The sequence below is a fragment of the Oncorhynchus tshawytscha genome, linkage group LG21, assembly GCF_018296145.1.
Source record: "Oncorhynchus tshawytscha isolate Ot180627B linkage group LG21, Otsh_v2.0, whole genome shotgun sequence".
NCBI classification, from domain to species: Eukaryota; Metazoa; Chordata; class Actinopteri; order Salmoniformes; family Salmonidae; genus Oncorhynchus; species Oncorhynchus tshawytscha.
In genome coordinates, this window is record NC_056449.1 from 30,404,365 (window position 1) to 30,429,208 (window position 24,844).

Genomic DNA, 24,844 nt, shown 5'->3' on the forward strand with positions numbered 1-24,844 from the left:
TTTTTTCCGGACATTTTTCCACACGGCAGGCTATCGAATTTACATCGCCCACTGATGATTTTTATAGCTTATTGACGTGTAGTAATACCTAAAGTTGCATTAGAAAGGTATTTCGAAGTGTTTTGTGAAAGTTTATCGTCGACTTTTTAACTTTTAAAAAATGACGTTACGTTATGAAACGCTATTTTTTCCGTTTATCACACAGTCTTCATAGATCGATATCTAGGCTATATATGGACCGATTTAATCCAAAAAAAGACCCAGTATTGATTATGGGACATCAAGGAGTGCCAAGAAAGAAGATGGTCAAAGGTAATGAATGTTTTATATTTTATTGTGCGGTTTGTGTAGCGCCGACTACGCTAATTATTTTTGTTTACATCCTCTACGGGTCTTTTGGGGTGTTACATGCTATCAGATAATAGCTTCTCATGCTTTCGCCGAAAAGCATTTTACAAATCCAAAAAAGACCCAGTATTGATTATGGGACATCAAGGAGTGCCAAGAAAGAAGATGGTCAAAGGTAATGAATGTTTTATATTTTATTGTGCGGTTTGTGTAGCGCCGACTACGCTAATTATTTTTGTTTACATCCTCTACGGGTCTTTTGGGGTGTTACATGCTATCAGATAATAGCTTCTCATGCTTTCGCCGAAAAGCATTTTACAAATCTGACTCGGTGGCTAGATTCACAACGAGTGTAGCTTTAATTCAATACCTTGCTTGTGTGTTTTAATGAAAGTTTGAATTTTAACGAAAAACGATCAGTGACGCTCTAAAATATCCGCTGACTACCCGCTGATTTGATCCCCCGAGGGAACATCCTCCCTAACAAAGCTAGCAGCCGTATTTAGCACCAACTGAAGTTTATTTAGTGCTTTATCCGGGTAGCCGGAAAGTAGAGCATTGCAGTAGTCTAACCTAGAAGTGACAAAAGCATGGATTAATTTTTCTGCATCATTTTTGGACAGAAAGTTTCTGATTTTTGCAATGTTACGTAGATTGAAAAAAGCTCTCCTTGAAATGGTCTTGATATGTTCTTCAAAAGAGAGATCAGGGTCCAGAGTAACGCCGAGGTCCTTCACAGTTTTATTTGAGACGACTGTACAACCATTAAGATTAATTGTCAGATTCAACAGAAGATCTCTTTGTTTCTTGGGACCTAGAACAAGCATCTCTGTTTTGTCCGAGTTTAAAAGTAGAAAGTGACATCTGGTGGTTATGTGGGGGAATGATGTTATGGCCAGTATTACCGATTGGACAGGATTATGTGCCCTTGTACATTTGGGAATGCCTTTCACACTCATTCAACACCAAGACATGAAGTTAGCCAAACGGGAGAAAAGAGATACCCCATCTGGGTATTTTGATGACAGAGTATATATTGATAACATTGGGGTTCCACGGGGGGTGCCAGATGAGTTCAAAGCAAGAAATCAGATCCTAGCAGGATTAGAGTCAAGCATTTTCTGGTGGTCTACTCTCAATAAGAACGTGGACTGGATTAATTATATTTATTGTAATCAACAGCGCTTTTTCAATTATACCCGAAATGCTATTAAAGGTTTTGCAGAACAGACTGAAGCAACCAGCCTGATGGCTTTGGCAGAATAGAATTGCATTTTAGATATGTTATTGGCTGAAAAGGGAGGAGTATGCGTGATTTTCGGGACCATGTGTTGTACTTACATCCCAAATAACACAGCACGGATCAGTGACCAAAGCCTTAGCTTGTTTGACCACCCTAGCTCACGAGTTGGCAGAAAACTCTGGGGTGGATACTTCTCTGATTAATTGGTTTGATAGTACGTTTGGAAAATGGAAAAATGTTATGATCACTGTGTTATGGGCTACATTCACCTGTGTGACTGTTTTAGTTTTATGTGGCTGTTGTCTAATTCCCTGTGTATGAGGCCTTATTTCCAGGGCTCTGGAGAAATCGATGACACAACAGATGGTGAGGTACGGGCCGATTCTATGTTCTGACCCGTGGAGTGCTGAATGCATGTCTACAGAACAAGTAGACGAATCTGGATCCTTCATTTGCGGGGAATGTTTGATGAGACCATTTTTGATATTTAGGGAGGTTAGGTTGTATTTTGTTTCAATATTAAACTGTTTTTTTTAATGAAGATTGTAACAAAAATCCTGATAAGAAGAGTTATGATTCTGATATAGGCCTAAAAACAGTTAGTGCGAATGCAAGTAGTGGTTTATGTTAAGTGATATTTTGATAACAATAAATATTTCCAATAAAAATAGAAGTATGCTTTTTAATATTTCAATATAACTACATGTGTGATTGGATGTATAATATTTAATCATAGGGTGGATTTTTATCAATTATGTATACATTTCAATCAGGACTGACTAATCAGAATACTATTATGTTACTGTATATGTATGAATTTTCTTGTTAATCCTAGTACTGAATATAATGTGTGTAAATATAATCAAGAATTAGAACAACGACTATCTGTTCCTTGGTAGAAATGAATGAACTTATTCGTCAGACTGGCTAGAATGCTTATCTACACAGGCAGATCTTGGCTCTGATCATAAATGTTCTAAGTCTTGAGAACCATACGGCCATTGTACTGGAGCGGAGATGAGACTGGGTAGTACGAAAACTAAAGACGTCCTTTTCAGTTTATAACCTGTGGCAAAATGTATCATGGGCAGTACTCTCGAGAATAAACGCTGCTGGTTGATTTTTAAGACTGGTCTCTGTCCATTTTATACAAATAAGAGTCTTACAAATTCTTATGAACTGACAGAGTGTTTAATTTTAATTGGGTATTAAAACAGAGGAATATAATTCCTGTAACAGATACCCTGGCCAGGTCGATTAGAAAGGCTTGCTCGCAGAAGTGTTTTAGGGAGCATTTGACATTGAGGGGTGGTCGTTTGCTCGCAGACCCATTACGGATGCAGACAATGAGGCAGTGATCGCTGAGATCTTAGTTGAAAACAGCAAAGCTGTATTTGGAGGGTGAGTTAGTTAGGATGATATCTATGAGGGTGCCTGTGATTACGGATTTGGGGTCATATCTGGTAGGTTCATTGATAAATTGTGTGAGATTGAGGGCATCAAGCTTAGATTGTAGGATGGTGTTAAGCATGTCCCAGTTTAGGTCACCTAGCAGCACGAGCTCAGAAGAAAGATGGGGGGCAATCAAATCACATATGGTGTCGAGGGCACAGCTGGAGGCAGAGGGTGGTCTATAGCAAGCGGCAACGGTGAGAGACTTGTTTCTGGAAAGGTTTATTTTTAGAAGTAGAAGCTCAAATTGTTTGGGTACAGACCTAGATAGTAAGACAGAACTCTGCAGGTTATATTTGCAGTAAATTGCAACACCGCCCCCTTTACGGTTGCAGAAGTCAACAAATGAGAGAGCCTGGGGGGTGGGAGTGGAGGTAGACACTGCGGGGCCTGGATTAACCTCTACATCACCAGAGGAACAGAGGAGGAGTAGGATAAGGGTACGGCTAAAGGGTAACAGAACTGGGCGCCTAGTACGTTCAGAACAGAGAGTAAAAGGAACAGATTTCTGGGCACGGAAGAATATATTCAAGGCATAATGTACAGACAAAGGTATAGTAGGATGTGAATACAGTGGGGGTAAACCTGTGCATATAGTGAAAATGAAAGAGATATTCCTCAACACACAAGTGGGTATCTCCACCCTGCTACCATGCAAATACTTTCCCCCTGCCACCATACAGCAGGTGAATGCAAGCATTTCCCTGGACTGTGCTTCAAAACCTAATGTCTACCTGGCCCACTACTCCACCCTAGACTTGAACAGCCTTTACGACCAGGTCCACCTGACCAACGAGACGCCCTCCTAACGGACTGAGAGAAACCACGCCAAGAGGACCCAGAACACAGCCACACCTGCATGTCAGTCTCTGAAAGTGGAGGAGAGATTGACTTCATCACTACTTGTATTTATGAGAGGTATTGACATGTTGACATCTGTTTGAACTTCTGGCACACAGCTCGGACACCCATGCATGCCCCACAGGACATGCCACCAGAGGTCTCTTCACAGTCCCCAAGTCCAGAACAGACTATGGGAGGCACACAGTACTAAATAGAGCCATGACTATATGGAACTCTATTCCACATCAAGTAACTGATGCAGCAGTAGAATCAGATTTTAAAAAACAGATAAAAATACACCTTATGGAACAGCGGGGTGTCACACTCTGACCATGGTTTGCGTTGTTTGTTTCTATGTTTTGTTTGGTCAGGGTGTGATATAAGTGGGCATTCTATGTTGTATGTCTAGTTTGTCCTGATATGGTTCTCAATCAGTAGCAGGTGTTTGTCATTGTCTCTGATTGGGAACCATATTTAGGTAGCCTGTTTTGTATTGTGGTTTGTGGGTTATTGTCTATGTGATGTTGCATGTTTGCACTCAGTATTTATAGCGGTCACATTCGTTTTGATATTTTGTTCGTTTGTTTAGTGTACTTCGTGTTTGTTTTCATCTATCATTAAAAGGATGTATTCACATCACGCTGCGCTTTGGTCTCCTTGAAATGCTTGTGCTTCTAGTTCCGACAATGCAGTAATAACCAACGAGTAATCTAACTAACAATTCCAAAACTACTACCTTATACACACAAGTGTAAAGGGATAAAGAATATGTACAGAAAGATATATGAATGAGTGATGGTACAGAGCGGCATAGGCAAGATGTGTGCTACCTATATCCTGCCAATTTAACCCCCATACTTTAACAATGACAGCTTATCCATCCTAGAGGGGGAGATCAACAATTTCTACGCCCAGGGACATGTACTCATCTGTGGCGACCTAAATGTCAGAACTGGACAAGAACCTGACATACTCAGCACACAGGGGGACAAACACCTGCCTGGAGATGACAGCATTCCCTCCCCCATATTCCCCCCTAGGCACAACATAACTAACAAAAACGGGTCACAATTCCTGCAGCTCTGTCACATGCTGGGTATGTACATAATCAATGGTGGGCCTAGAGGGGACTCCTACGGTAGGTACACCTATAGCTCATCTCTTGGCAGTATCACTGACCTCAACCCAGAGTCTCTCAGAGTGTTCACTGACAGTCAACTGTCACCTCTATCAGACCACAGCAAAATCACAGTCTACTTGAACAGAGCCATACTCAATCATGAGGCATCAAAGTATAAGGAGCTGAATAATATTAAGAAATGCTAAGGTGGAAGGAAAGTAGTGTGGAAACCTACCAAAAACAATTACTCAACAACAAATTCAATCCCTTCTAGATCATTTCCTGGAAAAAAATGTTTCACTGTAATAGTGAAGGTGTAAACTTGGCAGTAGAAAACCTAAACAGTATATTTGACCTCTTAGCTTCCCTATCAAATCAAAAAATGTCAAACAGACAACATAAGAAAATGAACAACAATGACAAATGGTTTGATGAAGAATACAAAAACCTAATAAAGAAATTGAGAAACCTGTCCAAACAAAAACTTAGAGACCCGGAAAACCTGAGTCTACGCCTTCGCTATGGCGAATCACTAAAACAATACAGAAATACAATATGGAAAAAGAAGGAACAGCACGTCAGAAATCAGCTCAATGTAATTGAAGAATCCATAGAGTCTAACCACTTCTGGGAAAATTGCAAAACACTAAACAAACAACACAAATAATTATCTAAATGGAGATGTATGGGTAAACCACTTCTCCAATCTTTTTGGCTCTATAACAAAGAACAAACAGCAAAAACATATACATGATAAAATACACATTTTAGAATCAACTATTAAAGACTACCAGAACCCACTGGATTCTCCAATTACATTGAATGAACTACAGGACAAAATACCAACCCTCCAACCAAAAAGGCCTGTGGTGTTGATGATATCCTCAATGAAATGATCAAATATACAGACAACAAATTCCAATTGGCTATACTTAAACTCTTTAACATCTTCCTCAGCTCTGGCATCTTCCCCAGTATTTGGAACCAAGGACTGATCACCCCAATCCACAAATATAACCCCAATAAGTACCAGGTGATATGTGTCAACAGCAAACTTGGGAACACCCTCTGCAAAATCATTAACAGCAGTCTCATACATTTTTTCAGTAAAAATAATGTACTGAGGAAATGTCAAATTGGCGTTTCAACAAATTATCTTACGACAAAAGATTTATTCACCATGCACACCCAAATTGACAAAATAAACAAAACAAAACAAAACCAAAGTTTTCTCATGCTTTGTTGATTGAAAAAATATATTTTGGGTCTGCTACACAAGTTGATGGAAAGTGGTGTAGGGGAAAAAAACATGCAACATTATAAAATCCACACAATCAACAAGTGTGCAGTTAAAATTGGCAAAAAAAGACACAAATGGGGTGAGACAGGGATGCAGCTTAAGCCCCACCCTCTTCAACATATCACAACGACGAGGCGAGGGCACTAGAACAGTCTGCAGCACCTGGCCTCACCCTACTAGATACTGAGCAAATGTCAAATTGGCTTTTTATCAAATTACCGTACGACAGACAACGTATTCACCCTGCACACCTTAATTGATAAAAGAAACAAAACAGAAGCAAAGTATTTTCATGCTTTGTTGATTTCAAAAAAGCTTTTGACTTAATTTGGTGTGAGGGTCTGCTATACAAATTGATGGAAAGCTGTGCTTGGGGAAAAACATACGACATTATAAAATCCAAAAAAACACACACATGGGGTGAGTCAGGGATGCAGCTTAAGCCCCACCCTCTTCAACATATCAATGAGTTGGTGAGGGCACTAGAACAGTCTGCAGCACCTGGCCTCACCTTACTAGAATCTGAAATCAAATGTCTACTGTTGAGCTGGCAGTAATGACAGTAAATCTCAGTAAGACAAAAAATGATGGTGTTCCAAAAAAGGTCCAGTTGCCAGGACCACAAATACAAATTCTATCTAGACACCATTTCCCTAGAGCACACAAAAAATTATGTATACCTCGGCCTAAACATCAGCGCCACAGGTAACTTCCAAAAATCTGTGAATGATCTGAGAGACAAGCCAAGAAGGGCCGTTAAAGTACATTCCATTTAGCATCTGGCTAAAAACACTTGAATCAGTTTTAGAATCCATTGCCCTTTATGGTTGTGAGGTCTGGGGTCCACTCACCAATCAAGAATTCACAAAATGGGACAAACACCAGATTGAGACCCTGCATGCAGCGTTCTGCAAAAAAATCCTCAGTGTACAACATAAAACATCAAATAATGAATGCAGAGCAGAAATAGGACTATACCCGTTAGTTATCAAAATCCAGAAAAGAGCCTTAATATTCTACAACCATCTAAAAGGCGGCGATTCCTTAACCTTCCATAACACAGCCATCACCTACAGAGAGAAAAACCTGGAGAAGATTCCCCTAAGCAAGCTGGTCCCACAAACACAACCCACAGAGCCCCAGTACAGCAAAACAATCAGACCCAACCAAATCATGAAAGAGCAAAAAGATAATTACTTGACACATTGGAAAGAATGAACAAAAAACACATAGCAAACTAGAATGCTATTTTGCCCTAAAAACACAGTGGCAGAATACCTGACCCTTGTGACTAGCCAAACTTACAGTGCCTTGCGAAAGTATTCGGCCCCCTTGAACTTTGCGACCTTTTGCCACATTTCAGGCTTCAAACATAAAGATATAAAACTGTATTTTTTTGTGAAGAATCAACAACAAGTGGGACACAATCATGAAGTGGAACGACATTTATTGAATATTTCAAACTTTTTTAACAAATCAAAAATGGAAAAATTGGGTGTGCAAAATTATTCAGCCCCTTTACTTTCAGTGCAGCAAACTCTCTCAGTTCAGTGAGGATCTATGAATGATCCAATGTTGACCTAAATGACTAATGATGATAAATACAATCCACCTGTGTGTAATCAAGTCTCCGTATAAATGCACCTGCACTGTGATAGTCTCAGAGGTCCGTTAAAAGCGCAGAGAGCATCATGAAGAACAAGGAACACACCAGACAGGTCCGAGATACTGTTGTGAAGAAGTTTAAAGCCGGATTTGGATACAAAAAGATTTCCCAAGCTTTAAACATCCCAAGGAGCACTGTGCAAGCGATAATATTGAAATGGAAGGAGTATCAGACCACTGCAAATCTACCAAGACCTGGCCGTCCCTCTAAACTTTCAGGTCATACAAGGAGAAGACTGATCAGAGATGCAGCCAAGAGGCCCATGATCACTCTGGATGAACTGCAGAGATCTACAGCTGAGGTGGGAGACTCTGTCCATAGGACAACAATCAGTCGTATATTGCACAAATCTGGCCTTTATGGAAGAGTGGCAAGAAGAAAGCCATTTCTTAAAGATATCCATAAAAAGTGTTGTTTAAAGTTTGCCACAAGCCACCTGGGAGACACACCAAACATTTGGAAGAAGGTGCTCTGGTCAGATGAAACCAAAATTGAACTTTTTGGCAACGATGCAAAACGTTATGTTTGGCGTAAAAGCAACACAGCTCATCACCCTGACCACACCATCCCCACTGTCAAACATGGTGGTGGCAGCATCATGGTTTGGGCCTGCTTTTCTTCAGCAGGGACAGGGAAGATGGTTAAAATTGATGGGAAGATGGATGGAGCCAAATACAGGACCATTCTGGAAGAAAACCTGAGACTGGGATGGAGATTTGTCTTCCAACAAGACAATGATCCAAAACATAAAGCAAAATCTACAATGGAATGGTTAAAAAATAAACATATCCAGGTGTTAGAATGGCCAAGTCAAAGTCCAGACCTGAATCCAATCGAGAATCTGTGGAAAGAACTGAAAACAGCTGTTCACAAATGCTCTCCATCCAACCTCACTGAGCTCGAGCTGTTTTGCAAGGTGGAATGGGAAAAAATTTCAGTCTCTCGATGTGCAAAACTGATAGAGACATACCCCAAGCAACTTACAGCTGTAATCGCAGCAAAAGGTGGCGCTACAAAGTATTAACTTAAGGGGGCTGAATAATTTTGCACGCCCAATTTTTCAGTTTTTGATTTGTTAAAAAAGTTTGAAATATCCAATAAATGTCGTTCCACTTCATGATTGTGTCCCACTTGTTGTTGATTCTTCACAAAAAAATACAGTTTTATATCTTTATGTTTGAAGACTGAAATGTGGCAAAAGGTCGCAAAGTTCAAGGGGGCCGAATACTTTCGCAAGGCACTGTATTTGAGTATATTATTTGAGCCTGACTCCTCTGCCCCAGCTACACCCAGACCACTACAGTACACAGCTCATTGAGTGCGGTCTTAGTGTGCATCAGTTTGTGGTGGTAAATAGACAAAGAATAATCCTTGACATTCAGATTATTTGGTCCTTCTTTATGTAGCCGGTGCTATACTGCACCGCTGTAACTCTGCGTTGTGTGTGGTTGATAGAGACTATAAACGTGGACTTTGGAGATCAGGTAGTTTTAATCAAGCAGAACTGACTCTCTGCATCCTGCATCTGCATCCAAAAGGAAATAAAACGTTTGTAGAGCACATCTGTTCTGAGAATCGTCGCCTCTTTCTACAACAGATGCACAATAGGAGGGACTGGGATCATTCGAGGAGCTAGCCATCGTTCACACATACAATAGCCTGCTAATACCTTAACTAGCTATTAAACATATGTTGAATTCAGAATGTTGATATCATCCTAAAAAGTACAATTACAAGTGCATCTTAACAATACCATCCACTTATGAGTAACCTCTAAATATACAACATTATTCATGAACAAAACACTGTGTGTATGACTTTGTACTTAAAAGAATCAAACTTTTCTGAAGACAGAAAAAGCATGCCTACCTCTCTCAGTGCATCAAAATGATTTGAGCACGAGCACGCAGGGCAAAACGTAAGTACACACTCCCCTTCTCCCAGGATGCAGGCATGCATAACAAATCAACACAACATATTGATATATGAACCTGGTGAAATTCACACAGTACTTTAACAACTGTTACATTTACACTGTTATTTGGTGCTAAAATCTGCATTATAAACTGGGTGGTTACACCCCTGAATGCTGATTGCCTGATAGCCATATACCACGGTTATGACAAAACATGTAATTTTACTGCTCTAATTATGTTGGTAACCAGTTTATAATAGGAATAAGGCACCTCTGGGGTTTATGATATATTGTCAATATACCGCGGTTAAGGGCTGTATCCAGGCACTCCATATTGCGTTGTGCTTAAGTGAAACCAGCCCTTAGCCGTGGTATATTGGCCATATACCACACCCCCCGGGCCTTATTGCTTCAATATGTACTGACTTGGTAGTAACATGTCTTACACTGTATTTGCTGTAAACCTGAAAATATACTGAATATTTACATTATGAACAGAATAACAGGAAAATATACTGAACATTTACATTATGAACAGAATAACATGAAAATATACTGAACATTATGAACAGAATAACATGAAATATACTGAACATTATGAACAGAATAACAAAAATATACTGAACATTTACATTATGAACAGAATTTAAAAAGTGTGTGTGTGTGTGTGTGTTGTCCATGTCTCTACCCAGGCTGCTGTGTAGTCTACTGGTGGGGGCTCCCTACCTGCTGGAGCAGGACGAAAGGTCAGAACCTTTATACCTTATTATATTACAATGACTCACAATACTGCACTAACTCTGATTGAACCATGTTTAAAGTGTTGATAACTGTATCTCTGATTGAACCATGTTGTAAAGTGTTGATAACTGTAGCTCTGATTGAACCATGTTTAAAGTGTTGATAACTGTATCTCTGATTGAACCATGTTGTAAAGTGTTGATAACTGTAGCTCTGATTGAACCATGTGGTAAAGTGTTGATAACTGTATCTCTGATTGAACCATGTTGTAAAGTGTTGATAACTTTAGCTCTGATTGAACCATGTTTGAAGTGTTGTAAACTGTAGCTCTGATTGAACCATGTTAAGTATTGATAACTGTAGCTCTGACTGAACCATGTTTAAAGTGTTGATAACTGTAGCTCTGATTGAACCATGTTTAAAGTGTTGATAACTGTAGCTCTGATTGAACCATGTTGTAAAGTGTTGATAACTGTAGCTCTGATTGAACCATGTTGTAAAGTGTTGATAACTGTAGCTCTGATTGAACCATGTTTAAAGTGTTGATAACTGTCTGTTTAGGGGAAACCAGGATACCCAGGAAGACCCACCAAGACCAATTAGGTGAGTTTCTACCTTACAACACAACAGCTGCAGGGGCACAATATGGTATTCTGAACACAGTGTGTACTATATTATATTACCTCTTAGTAGAAGTAGAAAGTAGGATGGTTTAGAGTCAACTACCACAATATGGTATTCTGAACACGGTGTGTACTATATTACATTACCTCTTAGTAGAAGTAGAAAGTAGGATGGATTAGAGTCAACTACCACAATATGGTATTCTGAACACAGTGCGTACTATATTACATTACCTCTTAGTAGAAGTAGAAAGTAGGATGGATTAGAGTCAACTACCACAATACGTCACTGATATGAATACATGCATTTAAGAGTAAATATCCTGGGTATTGATAAGGACTAAATAGCCCAATTATTGATGTGGAGTAAATAGCCCTGGTACTGATAAGGACTAAATCAACTTTTGACTAGTATTTGACTAGTAAATCATCTGATATGATTTACATTTCTAAGTGGTTCTGTATTGGATAAGTAAATACATGGCCACACTGATGAACTACTTCTGTGTTGAACAGGTGATCGTGTTGAAGAAGAGTGAGGCTGAGATCACCTGATCACCATAACAACCATCAGAATGGAACTCATGGAATTCTTAAATAGAACTGTGAGTCACAATGCTGTATGTTGTTACATTGTAGCTCCACCTGCTGGAACAATAGTGGCATTTGATCAAATGTGATCATTTAACTGATACATGTATTATTCTGATTGGAATGTGTTTTAATATAATGTGTGTTGTATTATTCATTCAGCAGCTGTCCTTTAACATCAGTCATATACTGGTCATATACTGTATAGCATTATGGTTGATACATTGTAAATGCCTTCACTTGTCATGTCTATACAGATCAACTGATAGGTGTTGTGGTTCAGGGTTAGGGTTAGGGTTAGGGTTTTGTTGTATTGTGGTTGTTTTGTGCAAAATCATTATTTGTCAATTAATCCTCTACAGTGACAAGAAGTATGTGAATGCTCAATGAGGTTAAGATGAATCCTAGACTGTCAGCTAAAGACTTACAGAAATCTCTGGAACATGCTAACATCTCTGTTGACGACTCTGTGATACGTAAAACACTAAACAAGGTGTTCATAGGAGGATACCACGGAAGAAGCCACTGCTGTCCAAAAAAAACATCTGAAGTTTGCAAAAGAGCCTCTGGATGTTCCACAGCCCTACTGGCAAAATGTTATGAGGACAGATGAAACTACAGTTGAGTTGTTTGGAAGGAACACACAACACTATGTGTGGGAAAAAAAAGGCACAGCAAACCAACATCAAAACCTCATCCCCACTGTAAAGTATGGTGGAGGGAGCATCATGGTTTGGGGCTGCTTTGCTGCCTCAAGGCCTGGACAGCTTGCTATCATCTATGGAGAAATGAATTTCCCAAGTTTATCAAGACATTTAGCAGGTGAATGTAAGGCTATCTGTCCTCCAATTGCAGCTCAACAGAAGTTGGGTGATTCAACAGGACAACAACCCAAAACACAGAAGTAAATCAACAACAGAATGGCTTCAACAGAAGAAAATACGCCTTCTGGAGTGGCCCAGTCAGAGTCCTGACCTCAACCCGATTGAGATGCTGTGGCATGACCTCAAGAGAGCGGTTCACACCAGACATCCCAAGAATATTCCTGAACTGAAACAGTTTTGTGAAGAGGAATTCATCTAAAATTCATTCATCCAAAATTCCTCCTGGTTCCAAGTTCCCCCTACAGTCCTCAGGGCCTTGAGTATCTTTTAAATGCTCCATTCCAAGTTCCCCCTACAGCCCCCAGGGCCTTTAGTATCTTTTAAATGCTCCATTCCAAGTTCCCCCTACAGCCCCCAGGTCCGTGAGTATCTTCTAAATACTCCGTTCCAGGTTCCCCCTACAGACCCCAGGGCCTTGAGTATCTTCTAAATGATCCATTCCAGGTTCCCCGTACAGCCCCCAGGGTCTTGAGTATCTTCTAAATACTCCGTTCCAGGTTCCCCCTACATCCCCCAGGTCTTGAGTATCTTCTAAATGCTCCATTCCAGGTTCCCCCTACATCCCCCAGGGCCTTGAGTATCTTCTAAATGCTCCATTCCAGGTTCCCCCTATAGCCCCCAGGGCCTTGAGTATCTTCTAAATGCTCCATTCCAGGTTCCCCCTATAGCCCCCAGGGCCTTGAGTATCTTCTAAATGCTCCATTCCAGGTTCCCCTACAGCACCCAGGGCCTTGAGTATCTTCTAAATACTCAATTCCAGGTTCCCCCTACAGCCCCCAGGGCCTTGAGTATCTTCTAAATGCTCCATTCCAGGTTCCCCCTACATCCCCCAGGTCTTGAGTATCTTCTAACTGCTCCATTCCAGGTTCCCCCTACAGCCCCCAGGGCCTTGAGTATCTTCCTAAATGCTCCATTCCAGGTTCCCCCTATAGCCCCCAGGGCCTTGAGTATATTCTAAATGCTCCATTCCAGGTTTCCCCTACAGCCCCCAGGGCCTTGAGTATATCTCTAATATTTAATTCATATTGAAGTATCTTGCAGCAACATGGTGATAACTCTACCTTTCTCTCTGATTAAATTAGTGTAATTTCTGCTATACTGCTCACACCTATCTAGCTAGTCAACAACTGACAGTGAAGTTCACATATATTTTATATGATCAGTGTTCTTGCGACAATTTCACCTTGCAAGTTGTTGTCACATTTATTTCACGATTCACAATTGTGCTCGTATGTGTTTTAGGACATTTGACATGAAGTTAATGTTAATGTCCATATCAGAACACTAGATGGAGCTAGATATCGCGAGATGATATTCAACTAGAAGTACTGTAAGTGAAAGTGAAAGTAAAGTGTGAAACTCCACCACCCTTTTCCTCGTTATTTCTGGAACAGACGTCGTGTTTTATTCTGTTCGTTGCCAAATTAGCCTTTCAACTGTTTTGGTTTATTTTTCTAAACTCCTAATAGTTTAATTTACCAGTTACAAACAGCTTTACCTTGGAGTCAGACTTGTTTTGTTCGTGAAATGAAGACCTTTCCGACCTCGGCGGTCTGGTGTTTTGGGATTCTGTTCATCAGTGTTTCATTGATAACGACAGGTAGGACACAACATTATTCCTTCATTATTTATTTTATTATCTGAACATAATATTAACAAGAAAGAAACGGGGAGAATTCAAGTGCAGGATCATAACCGAGTGCAGGAAATGTAGATGTCTTGTCGTCGCTGTGTTGTTGTCTGATCAGACAGGACAGTTTGGGGTGTGGTGGTGCTGTAGGGTCTCGGTGGCAGACAAACGCTATTTATTTTGGGTGGGTATAATTTGTGGAACGTTCCAACAGGAATCTGTTCCAAAAACTTAGTAAATAACAAAGTTGCCAACAAACAACACAAAGTAGTATAGCGGCCGAATAAGATACAGGGTAAGGAGCGGGCTATTTCATATTTTTTTTCACTCACCACGTTTATTCCGAAAAATTTCTGTCCTCACTCTGGTAGCCTATGGACAAACATTAAGAATAAGCTACGTGGTGAGTTGATGCCTATTCGGCAGCTAGTTAGCTCGGTCATTGATCCTGCTACTCTGTATGCGTTGTTTGTTAGCAAAGGTTTTGGAACAGATTCCTGTTTGGAACGTTCCACAAATTATACCCACCCATTTATTTTCACTACGACACGGCAGTGACTTTTTCAGTAGCAGGTTAGGACAAATAGTTAGGTTAAGAAATTGGTTAGGGTTAACGAAAATGCTCTCCTAACTTGTTACGAAAATCGTAGCTGTATCGAAGTGGCGTGAATATAGTGTGTCCGTCCGTGGAAAGTAGAGGGTATTGAATATGAATGGATATATATATATATGTTATACACTTCGATACAGCTACGATTTTCGTAACAAGTTAGGAGAGCATTTTCGTTAACCTTAACCATTTCTAAATATATATGAATATATATATATATATATATATGAATATTGTTAGGCTGAAGGAAGTGCCATGTTTATTAAAAAGAGGAGACGTTTTCTTTTTATTTATAAATATGGCTAAAGCCAAGGAAGAGTAGACTCACCAGGTCGAAAAAACTAAGGTTAGATTTGGGAACAAGGGTTATGTTTAAAATTAGCTAAAATGTGTGGATTTTTTGCCATACTGCTCACACCTGTCTAGCTAGTCCACAAATGATAGCGAAAGTCACATTAATGTTATATAATCAAATGTCCATGGTACAATTTCACAATGCAAGTTGAAATATTAACTAAAGCCTATTTATTTTGTTTACATTGTTTGCAAACTCATGTATTAATACCAAAATAACAGGCACACACACAAAAAAACGTCAGTTGAAGTCGGCAGTTTACATACATTTAGGTTGGAGTCATTAAAAGCCAGACGATGGTTTGCAACTGCACATGAGGACAAAGATCGTACTTTTTTTGAGAAATGTCCTCTGGTCTGATGAAACAAAAATAGAACTGTTTGGCCATAATGACCATCGTTATGTTTTTTTAAAAGCTTGGTCGCAAATCAGTCTTCCAAATGGACAATGACCCCAAGCATACTTCCAAAGTTGTGGTAAAATTGCTTAAGGACAACAAAGTCAATGCCATCACAAGCCCTGACCTCAATCCCATAGAAATGTTGTGGGCAGAACTGAAAAAGTGTGTGCGAGCAAGGAGGCCTACAAACCTGACTCGGTTACACCAGCTCTGTCAGGAGGAATGGTCCAAAATTCACCCAACTTATTGTGGGAAGCTTGTGGAAGGCTACCCAAAATGTCTGACCCAAGTTAAACAATTTTAAAGGCAATGCTACCAAATACTAATTGAGTGTATGTAAACTTCTGACCCACTGGGAATGTGATGAAAGAAATAAAAGCTGAAATAAATTATTCTATCCACTATTATTCTGACGTTTCACATTCTTAAAATTAAGTGGTGATCCTAACTGACCCAAGACAGGGAATAGGATTACATTTTACTAGGATTAAATGTCAGGAATTGTGAAAAACTGAGTTTAAATGTATTTGGCTAAGGTGTATGTAAACTTCCGACTTCAACTGTATATATTTTTTTAGCTAATGGAGACGTGCTTGGTCCTCCTTTTCCTGTAGTCCACAATCATCTCCTTTATCTTGATCACGTTGAGGGAGAGGTTGTTGTCCTGTCACCACCCGGCCAGGTCTCTGACCTCCTCCCTATAGGCTGTCTCGTCGTTATCGGTGATCAGGCCTACCACTGTTGTGTCATTGGCAAATTTAATGATGGTGTTGGAGTCGTGCCTGGCCACGCAGTCGTGAGTGAACAGGGAATACAGGAGGGAAACAACCAGAACCCATTCTTATTGACGGGGCTGTAGTGGAGCAGGTTGAGAGCTTCAAGTTCCTTGGTGTCCACATCAACAACAAACTAGAATGGTCCAAACACACCAAGACAGTCGTAAAGAGGGCACGACAAAGCCTATTCCCCTTCAGGAAACTAAAAAGATTTGGCATGGGTCCTGAGATCCTCAAAAGGTTCTACAGCTGCAACATTGAGAGCATCCTGAGTTGCATCACTGCCTGGTACAGCAATTGCTCGGCCTCCCACCGCAAGGCACTACAGAAGGTAGTGCGTACAGGCCAGTACATCACTGGGGCTAAGCTTCCTGCCATCCAGGACCTCTACACCAGGCGTTGTCAGAGGAAGGCCCTAAAAATTGTCAAAGACCCCAGCCACCTCAGTCATAGACTGTTCTCTCAACTACCACATGACAAGGGGTACCGGAGTGCCAAGTCTAGGACAAAAAGGCTTCTCAACAGTTTTTACCCCCAAGTCATAAGACTCCTGAACAGGTAATCAAATGGATACCCAGACTATTTGCATTGTGTGCCCCCCCCCAACCCCTCTTTTACACTGCTGCTACTCTGTTTATCATATATGCATCTTCACTTTAACCATATCTACATGTACATATATAGCCTCTCTACTGTATATAACCTCTCTACTGTATATAGCCTCTCTACTGTATATAGCCTCTCTACTGTATATAGCCTCTCTACTGTATATAGCCTCTCTACTGTATATAGCCTCTCTACTGTATATAGCCTCTCTACTGTATATAGCCTCTACTGTATATAGCCTCTACTGTATATAGCCTCTCTACTGTATATAGCCCCTCTACTGTATATAGCCTCTCTACTGTTATTTTTCACTGTCTTTTTACTGTTGTTTTATTTCTTTACTTACCTATTGTTCACCTAATACCTTTTTTGCACTGTTGGTTAGAGCCTGTAAGTAAGCTACACCTGTTGTATTCGGGGGAGCACGTGACTTGATTTGGTTTGATTTGGTGCTTAAAAGAAGGCTCTACTGTTGGGACAGCTTTATGTAGGCCCTAACAGTTTGTGGGCAACGTTTGTCACCGTTATAGTGCAATGAATGAGTTGTTTAGTGTTGTGTAGTGGCTCTGTTGGCATGAATCTAAAAAAATTGGGGAGTTTTCCCCACCAAGATTTAAATGCTGAAATCGACACTGGAAGAGATACAAAGAATTCAGATCGTAAAATATCTTCTCTTTTTAGTCATGAATATGGCGAAAGCCAAGTATATTTCACCAGGTCGAACAAGGGTTCTGTTACAGTGCCCATTAGAGGACTCATCTTTATATCTGTGCCATAATATTGTCTGGACAACATACAGAGTGCTGGTGGAAGCCCTAAATGGCGCTGCACATGCTAAAACAACCTATTGCCCACTGTCATTCTCTATGGTAATGCCTTATAACACCTGTGACTGCTGTGAAGCAGGCAAGAAGAACTAAGTACTTCCGGGTCACATATTTCTGGATTTCTTCAGAATTAGACTCCCGTCCTCTATACTTTGTAAAGTAATATTTAGGGTGAAAATGTGCACAATTATCTATTTATTTTGTACAAGTTATCATACAAAGATTGCTTACAAGTTTTTTTTACGAGATATTATGTGATTTTGTTTTTGTTGTATTTGATTATTTCAAGCCTAATGGTCAACAATGGTTTTTGTGTGTGTGGGTACTCCTATCATCTATTGCACCATACACAGTTTAGTAGCAACATGATCTTTAACATTCCATCTACTGATTACAGTGTTTCTTTCCATTGTTCAACCAGTCTCACCTAATCACCTGCTAGTATCTTGCTAGTCCGCCTGGGTTAATGTAACCAAGTTGGAGGTTCACGCTAGCAATCTAGCTAGCTACCACAGCTAGGTTTGACTTTTTGTAGCTAGTCCGCCTGGGTTAATTTAACCAAGTTGGAGGCTCACGTTAGCTATGCAAGAGATAGCTACTGTAGTACCTGTTGGTCTACCCATTATTTTTTTTCGCTCTCTGTGTGTGTGACTGCTTTTCAAAGCCCCTTCCCTTTCACAGACAAGACGGAGCACTTTCATGATGTGATCTGGTTCTGGAAGTGTGTGTGTGTGTGCAAAGACAAAGGACACAAGTCATACAGTGTGTGAGAAAGTAATCAGTTGGTGACAGTATTGTTGATCTTGATACTTTTAAAAATAATTTTTCTCTTCAGAGATTCATGGGTGGATTTGTGAAAGAAAAGCTTTTAAGAGTGGAATCTGGAGACTATTCCAGAAGTTTATCATTGTGAGGAGGATCCGCTCTCCAACAATAGGCCTGTTTCTGTTTTTCAGATGAGAAGATAATGTAGATGAGGAAGCTAGATGGCCCCACTAATGCCTCGCTGTTTCTAAAAACTTGTGCTCGTACTTAACTTTTTCAGTTTGCACGCATCTATTTTATACGTATGGGAGTAAAACAGTCACACTGTAGAGCCCTGCATCACAAATATTTTTTAGCTGTAAATGCTCTGTAAATGCATGGTAGACAAGGATGGGGTTTATTTTGGATAACTGTAAAGATCTCTTCACACTTCTAAATGCATTTGACTATCTCAACAATACTTCCTGTGGCTGTCAATATGGCTGTTGTATCATGTAGTTTGACTATATGCAACAGTGACTGATTACTTTTTTATATTCTTTAAGCACTGCATCATATACCATCAGAGCCTGTTGGACCAACACCAGACTGTTGTTAAGGCATTACATCAATACCATCAGAGAAGTGGAAGACGGCCTCAAAAATGAATTGTTGTTCTTGTTCGACTATGTTCATTTTGTAATTATAATAATTAATTATATAACCCAGTTAATAAAGACTGTATTTCTTTACTGATACAAAGTAAATGTTCAACAGTGATTGCGAATGGGACCCTAGGATTACTTACAATATGCAATTTCATCTTTGTAGATATTCTGCATAACAGAATCAAATAGAATAACTATTATAAGTATAACATTACATCAAAGACACCAACTCTTTTCTCATGAGATTATAGGATGGTTAGCTGATTATTATGGTTTCAAAACTCAACAGTGAGAATGCACTTTTTAAAATACCAGAAGGTTATATAGTTTAACTCCATCTGATCTAGTCAGAATACAGGAAGGTTATATAGTTTACCACCATCTGATCTAGTCAGAATACAGGAAGGTTATATAGTTTACCACCATCTGATCTAGTCAGAATACAGGAAGGTTATATAGTTTACCACCATCTAGTCAGAATACAGGAAGGTTATATAGTTTAACACCATCTAGTCAGAATACAGGAAGGTTATATAGTTTACCACCATCTGATCTAGTCAGAATACAGGAAGGTTATATAGTTTAACACCATCTAGTCAGAATACAGGAAGGTTATATAGTTTAACACCATCTGATCTAGTCAGAATACAGGAAGGTTATATAGTTTAACTCCATCTGACCTAGTCAGAATATAGGAAGATTATATAGTGTTACTCCAACTAGTCAGAATACAGGAAGGTTATATAGTTTAACTCCATCTGATCTAGTCAGAATACAGGAAGGTTATAGTTTAACACCATCTAGTCAGAATACAGGAAGGTTATATAGTTTACCACCATCTGATCTAGTCAGAATACAGGAAGGTTATATAGTTTACCACCATCTGATCTAGTCAGAATACAGGAAGGTTATATAGTTTACCACCATCTGATCTAGTCTTAATACAGGAAGGTTATGTAGTTTACCACCATCTGATCTAGTCAGAATACAGGAAGGTTATATAGTTTAACTCCATCTGATCTAGTCAGAATACAGGAAGGTTATATAGTTTACCACCATCTGATCTAGTCAGAATACAGGAATGTTATATAGTTTAACTCCATCTGATGATGAATACAGGAAGGGTTTAACTCCATCTGATCTGTGTGGGATGAGTCAGGGGTGTGTGTCTGGGATGAGGGGGGTGTCTGGGATGAGGGGGGTGTCTGGGATGAGGGGGGGTCTGGGATGGGGGGGGGTGTGTCTGGGATGAGGGGGTGTCTGGGATGAGGGGGGGGGTGTGAGTCTGGGATGAGGGGGGTGGGGTGTTTGTCAATGCAATGATGTTTGACGTGCAGTACCTGCTGTGAATTATAGGGCAGTGCATTGCGGGTTGTATGGAAGCGTGACAAGATTCATTGACAACCCAAATCATTGTGCGGGCCGATCATAAATGTATCACGGCCGGGTTCGGCTGTCTGGCCTGTTTGGCTTGCGATCTACACTGATTTGAAGTGGATCTAATGAGTGACATCAATAAGGGATCATGGCTTTCACCTGGATTCACCTGGTCAGTCTGTCATGGAAAGAGCAGGAGTTCGTAATGTTTTGTATGCTCAGTGTACTCAGTGTGTAGTTGCTAATGGCAGCCTGCAGTACCCCGGTTGGCCTTCAACTTTAGTTATGGCAGAGGCAGCATTGAGCTAGCCTGCAACGTCACTTCCTTGAGTAGCTCAAACTGCCTCCATGTTATGTCTACATAAATCTCCCACATGAGACGCTATCTTAACTGACTTCATTTGACTTCAATTCATTATTGAGTCTTCACATAGGAATTATGTAATATGGGCCAGAATCCATGGAAGAACAGGAAGTTAACTTTAACTGTGTGTAATTTATTTTTCTCCAGGGTCATCTGAGGTTCAGGTTGTAAAGGGAGACCTAAGACAACAATATTACAAGGCAGCAACACATGTTACCAATTATCTTTGTTTGTTTTTCTCCAGGGTCGTCTGATGTTGTTGGACCGGCTGACCCAGTCGTTGCCTTAGCTGGTGATGACGTCATTCTACCATGTTCCCTGAAACCCAGTGTCAGTGCTGAGGACATGGTAGTGAAATGGACAGGATTGTACCTGAAAACGAAAAACGTCCATCTTTACCGTGACGGTCGAGACTCCAACAAGGATCAGTCTCCATCCTACAAGGGAAGAACATCAATGTTTCATGAAGAACTGAAGAACGGCATCGTCTCCTTAAAGCTGAACATAGTTACTCTCTCTGATGCTGGAAGCTACAGGTGCTTCATTCCAACACTGACCAGCCAGGTGAAGGAAACCACCGTTCAACTCTTTGTTGGTGAGTCATGAATACTGGAGATGTGATCAGAGGTTGTATTGGTAAATCTGGCTAAATGATTGGCTGCTAAAATATAAACATGTCTTCCTCCCTCATCATTCATTCCTCTGTTAGAGATCATGTATTCAGCTGGTCTTCCTCCCTCATCATTCCTTCCTCTGTTATAGGTCATGTATTCAGCTGGTCTTCCTCCCTCATCAGTCCTTCCTCTGTTAGAGATCATGTATTCAGCTGGTCTTCCTCCCTCATCATTCCTTCCTCTGTTATAGATCATGTATTCAGCTGGTCGTCCTCCCTCATCACTCCTTCCTCTGTTAGAGATCATGTATTCAGCTGGTCTTCCTCCCTCATAATTCCTTCCTCTGTTATAGATCACATATTTAGCTGGTCTTCCTCCCTCATCAGTCCTTCTTCTGTGATAGATCATGTATTCAGCTGGTCTTCCTCCCTCATCACTCCTTCCTCTGTTATAGATCATGTATTCAGCTGGTCTTCCTCCCTCATCATGTATTCAGCTGGTCTTCCTCCTTCATCATTCCTTCCTCTGTCAGAGATTATGTATTCAGCTGGTCTTCCTCCCTCATCATTCCTTCCTCTGTGATAGATCATGTATTCAGCTGGTCTTCCTCCCTCATCATTCCTTCCTCTGTGATAGATCATGTATTCAGCTGGTCTTCCTCCTTCATCATTCCTTCCTCTGTTATAGATCATGTATTCAGCTGGTCTTCCTCCCTCATCATGTATTCAGCTGGTCTTCCTCCTTCATCATTCCTTCCTCTATTAGAGATTATGTATTCAGCTGGTCTTCCTCCCTCATCATTCCTTCCTCTGTTATAGAGCATGTATTCAGCTGGTCTTCCTCCCTCATCATTCCTTCCTCTGTTATAGGTCATGTATTCAGCTGGTCTTCCTCCCTGATCATGTATTCAGCTGGTCTTCCTCCCTCATCATGTATTCAGCTGGTCTTCCTCCCTCATCATTCCTTACTCTGTTATAGATCATGTATTCAGCTGGTCTTCCTCCCTCATCATGTATTCAGCTGGTCTTCCTCCCTCATCATTCCTTCCTCTGTTATAGATCATGTATTCAGCTGGTCTTCCTCCCTCATCATGTATTCAGCTGGTCTTCCTCCCTCATCATTCCTTCCTCTGTTATAGATCATGTATTCAGCTGGTCTTCCTCCCTCATCATTCCTTCCTCTGTTATAGATCATGTTTTCAGCTGGTCTTCCTCCCTCATCATTCCTTCCTCTGTTATAGATCATGTTTTCAGCTGGTCTTTCCCCTCATCATTCCTTCCTCTGTTAGAGATCATGTATTCAGCTGGTCTTCCTCCTCATCATTCATTGGTCTTCCTCTGTTAGAGATCATGTATTCAGCTGGTCTTCCTCCTTCATCATTCCTTCCTCTGTTATAGATCATGTATTCAGCTGGTCTTCCTCCCTCATCATTCCTTCCTCTGTTATAGATCATGTATTCAGCTGGTCTTCCTCTCTCATCATGTATTCAGCTGGTCTTCCTCCCTCATCATGTATTCAGCTGGTCTTCCTCCTCATCATTCCTTCCTCTGTTATATATCATGTATTCAGTTGGTCTTCCTCCCTCATCATTCCTTCCTCTGTTATAGATCATGTTTTCAGCTGGTCTTCCCCTCATCATGTATTCAGCTGGTCTTTATCATCATGTATTCAGCTGGTCTTCCTCCTCATCCTCTGTTATAGATCATGTATTCAGCTGGTCTTCCTCCCTCATCATGTATTCAGCTGGTCTTCCTCCCTCATCATTCCTTACTCTGTTATAGATCATGTATTCAGCTGGTCTTCCTCCCTCATCATGTATTCAGCTGGTCTTCCTCCCTTATCATTCCTTCCTCTGTTATAGATCATGTATTCAGCTGGTCTTCCTCCTCATCATGTATTCAGCTGGTCTTCCTCCTCATCATTCCTTCCTCCTCATCATGTATTCAGCTGGTCTTCCTCCCTCATCATTCCTTCCTCTGTTATAGATCATGTATTCAGCTGGTCTTCATCATTCCTTCCTCATCATGTATTCAGCTGGTCTTCCTCCCTCATCATTCCTTCCTCTGTTATAGATCATGTATTCAGCTGGTCTTCCTCCCTCATCATGTATTCAGCTGGTCTTCCTCCCTCATCATTCCTTCCTCTGTTATAGATCATGTATTCAGCTGGTCTTCCTCCCTCATCATTCCTTCCTCTGTTATAGATCATGTATTCAGCTGGTCTTCCTCCCTCATCATTCCTTCCTCTGTTATAGATCATGTTTTCAGCTGGTCTTCCTCCCTCATCATTCCTTCCTCTGTTAGAGATCATGTATTCAGCTGGTCTTCCTCCCTCATCATTCCTTCCTCTGTTATAGATCATGTATTCAGCTGGTCTCCTCCCTCATCATTCCTTCCTCTGTTATAGATCATGTATTCAGCTGGTCTTCCTCTCTCATCATGTATTCAGCTGGTCTTCCTCCTCATCATTCCTTCCTCTGTTATAGATCATGTATTCAGCTGGTCTTCCTCCCTCATCATTCCTTCCTCTGTTATAGATCATGTATTCAGCTGGTCTTCCTCCCTCATCATGTATTCAGCTGGTCTTCCTCCCTCATCATGTATTCAGCTGGTCTTCCTCCCTCATCATTCCTTCCTCTAGTATAGATCATGTATTCAGCTGGTCTTCCTCTGTTATAGATCATGTATTCAGCTGGTCTTCCTCCCTCATCATGTATTCAGCTGGTCTTCCTCCCTCATCATTCCTTCCTCTGTTATAGATCATGTTTTCAGCTGGTCTTCCTCCCTCATCATTCCTTCCTCTGTTATAGATCATGTATTCAGCTGGTCTTCCTCCCTCATCATTCCTTCCTCTGTTATAGATCATGTATTCAGCTGGTCTTCCTCCCTCATCATGTATTCAGCTGGTCTTCCTCCCTCATCATGTATTCAGCTGGTCTTCCTCCCTCATCATTCCTTCCTCTGTTATAGATCATGTATTCAGCTGGTCTTCCTCCCTCATCATTCCTTCCTCTGTTATAGATCATGTATTCAGCTGGTCTTCCTCCCTCATCATTCCTTCCTCTGTTATAGATCATGTTTTCAGCTGGTCTTCCTCCCTCATCATTCCTTCCTCTGTTATAGATCATGTTTTCAGCTGGTCTTCCTC

At 40.6% G+C, this 24,844-nt stretch overlaps 1 protein-coding gene across 2 annotated transcripts in view; it reads left to right on the top strand.

The window, feature by feature from the left end:
• The first annotated feature begins 14,062 nt into the window (after positions 1–14,062).
• LOC112235497 (butyrophilin subfamily 3 member A2) overlaps positions 14,063–24,844 on the top strand; it is a 33,753-nt gene continuing 22,971 nt past the window's right edge. For both annotated transcript variants that reach the window (XM_024403949.2, XM_024403950.2), the window contains exons 1-2: positions 14,063–14,326; positions 21,328–21,678. In XM_024403949.2, coding sequence (XP_024259717.1) covers positions 14,254–14,326; positions 21,328–21,678 — 424 coding nt within the window. In that variant the 5' untranslated portion in view covers positions 14,063–14,253. The remainder of the gene's footprint in view (positions 14,327–21,327; positions 21,679–24,844) is intronic.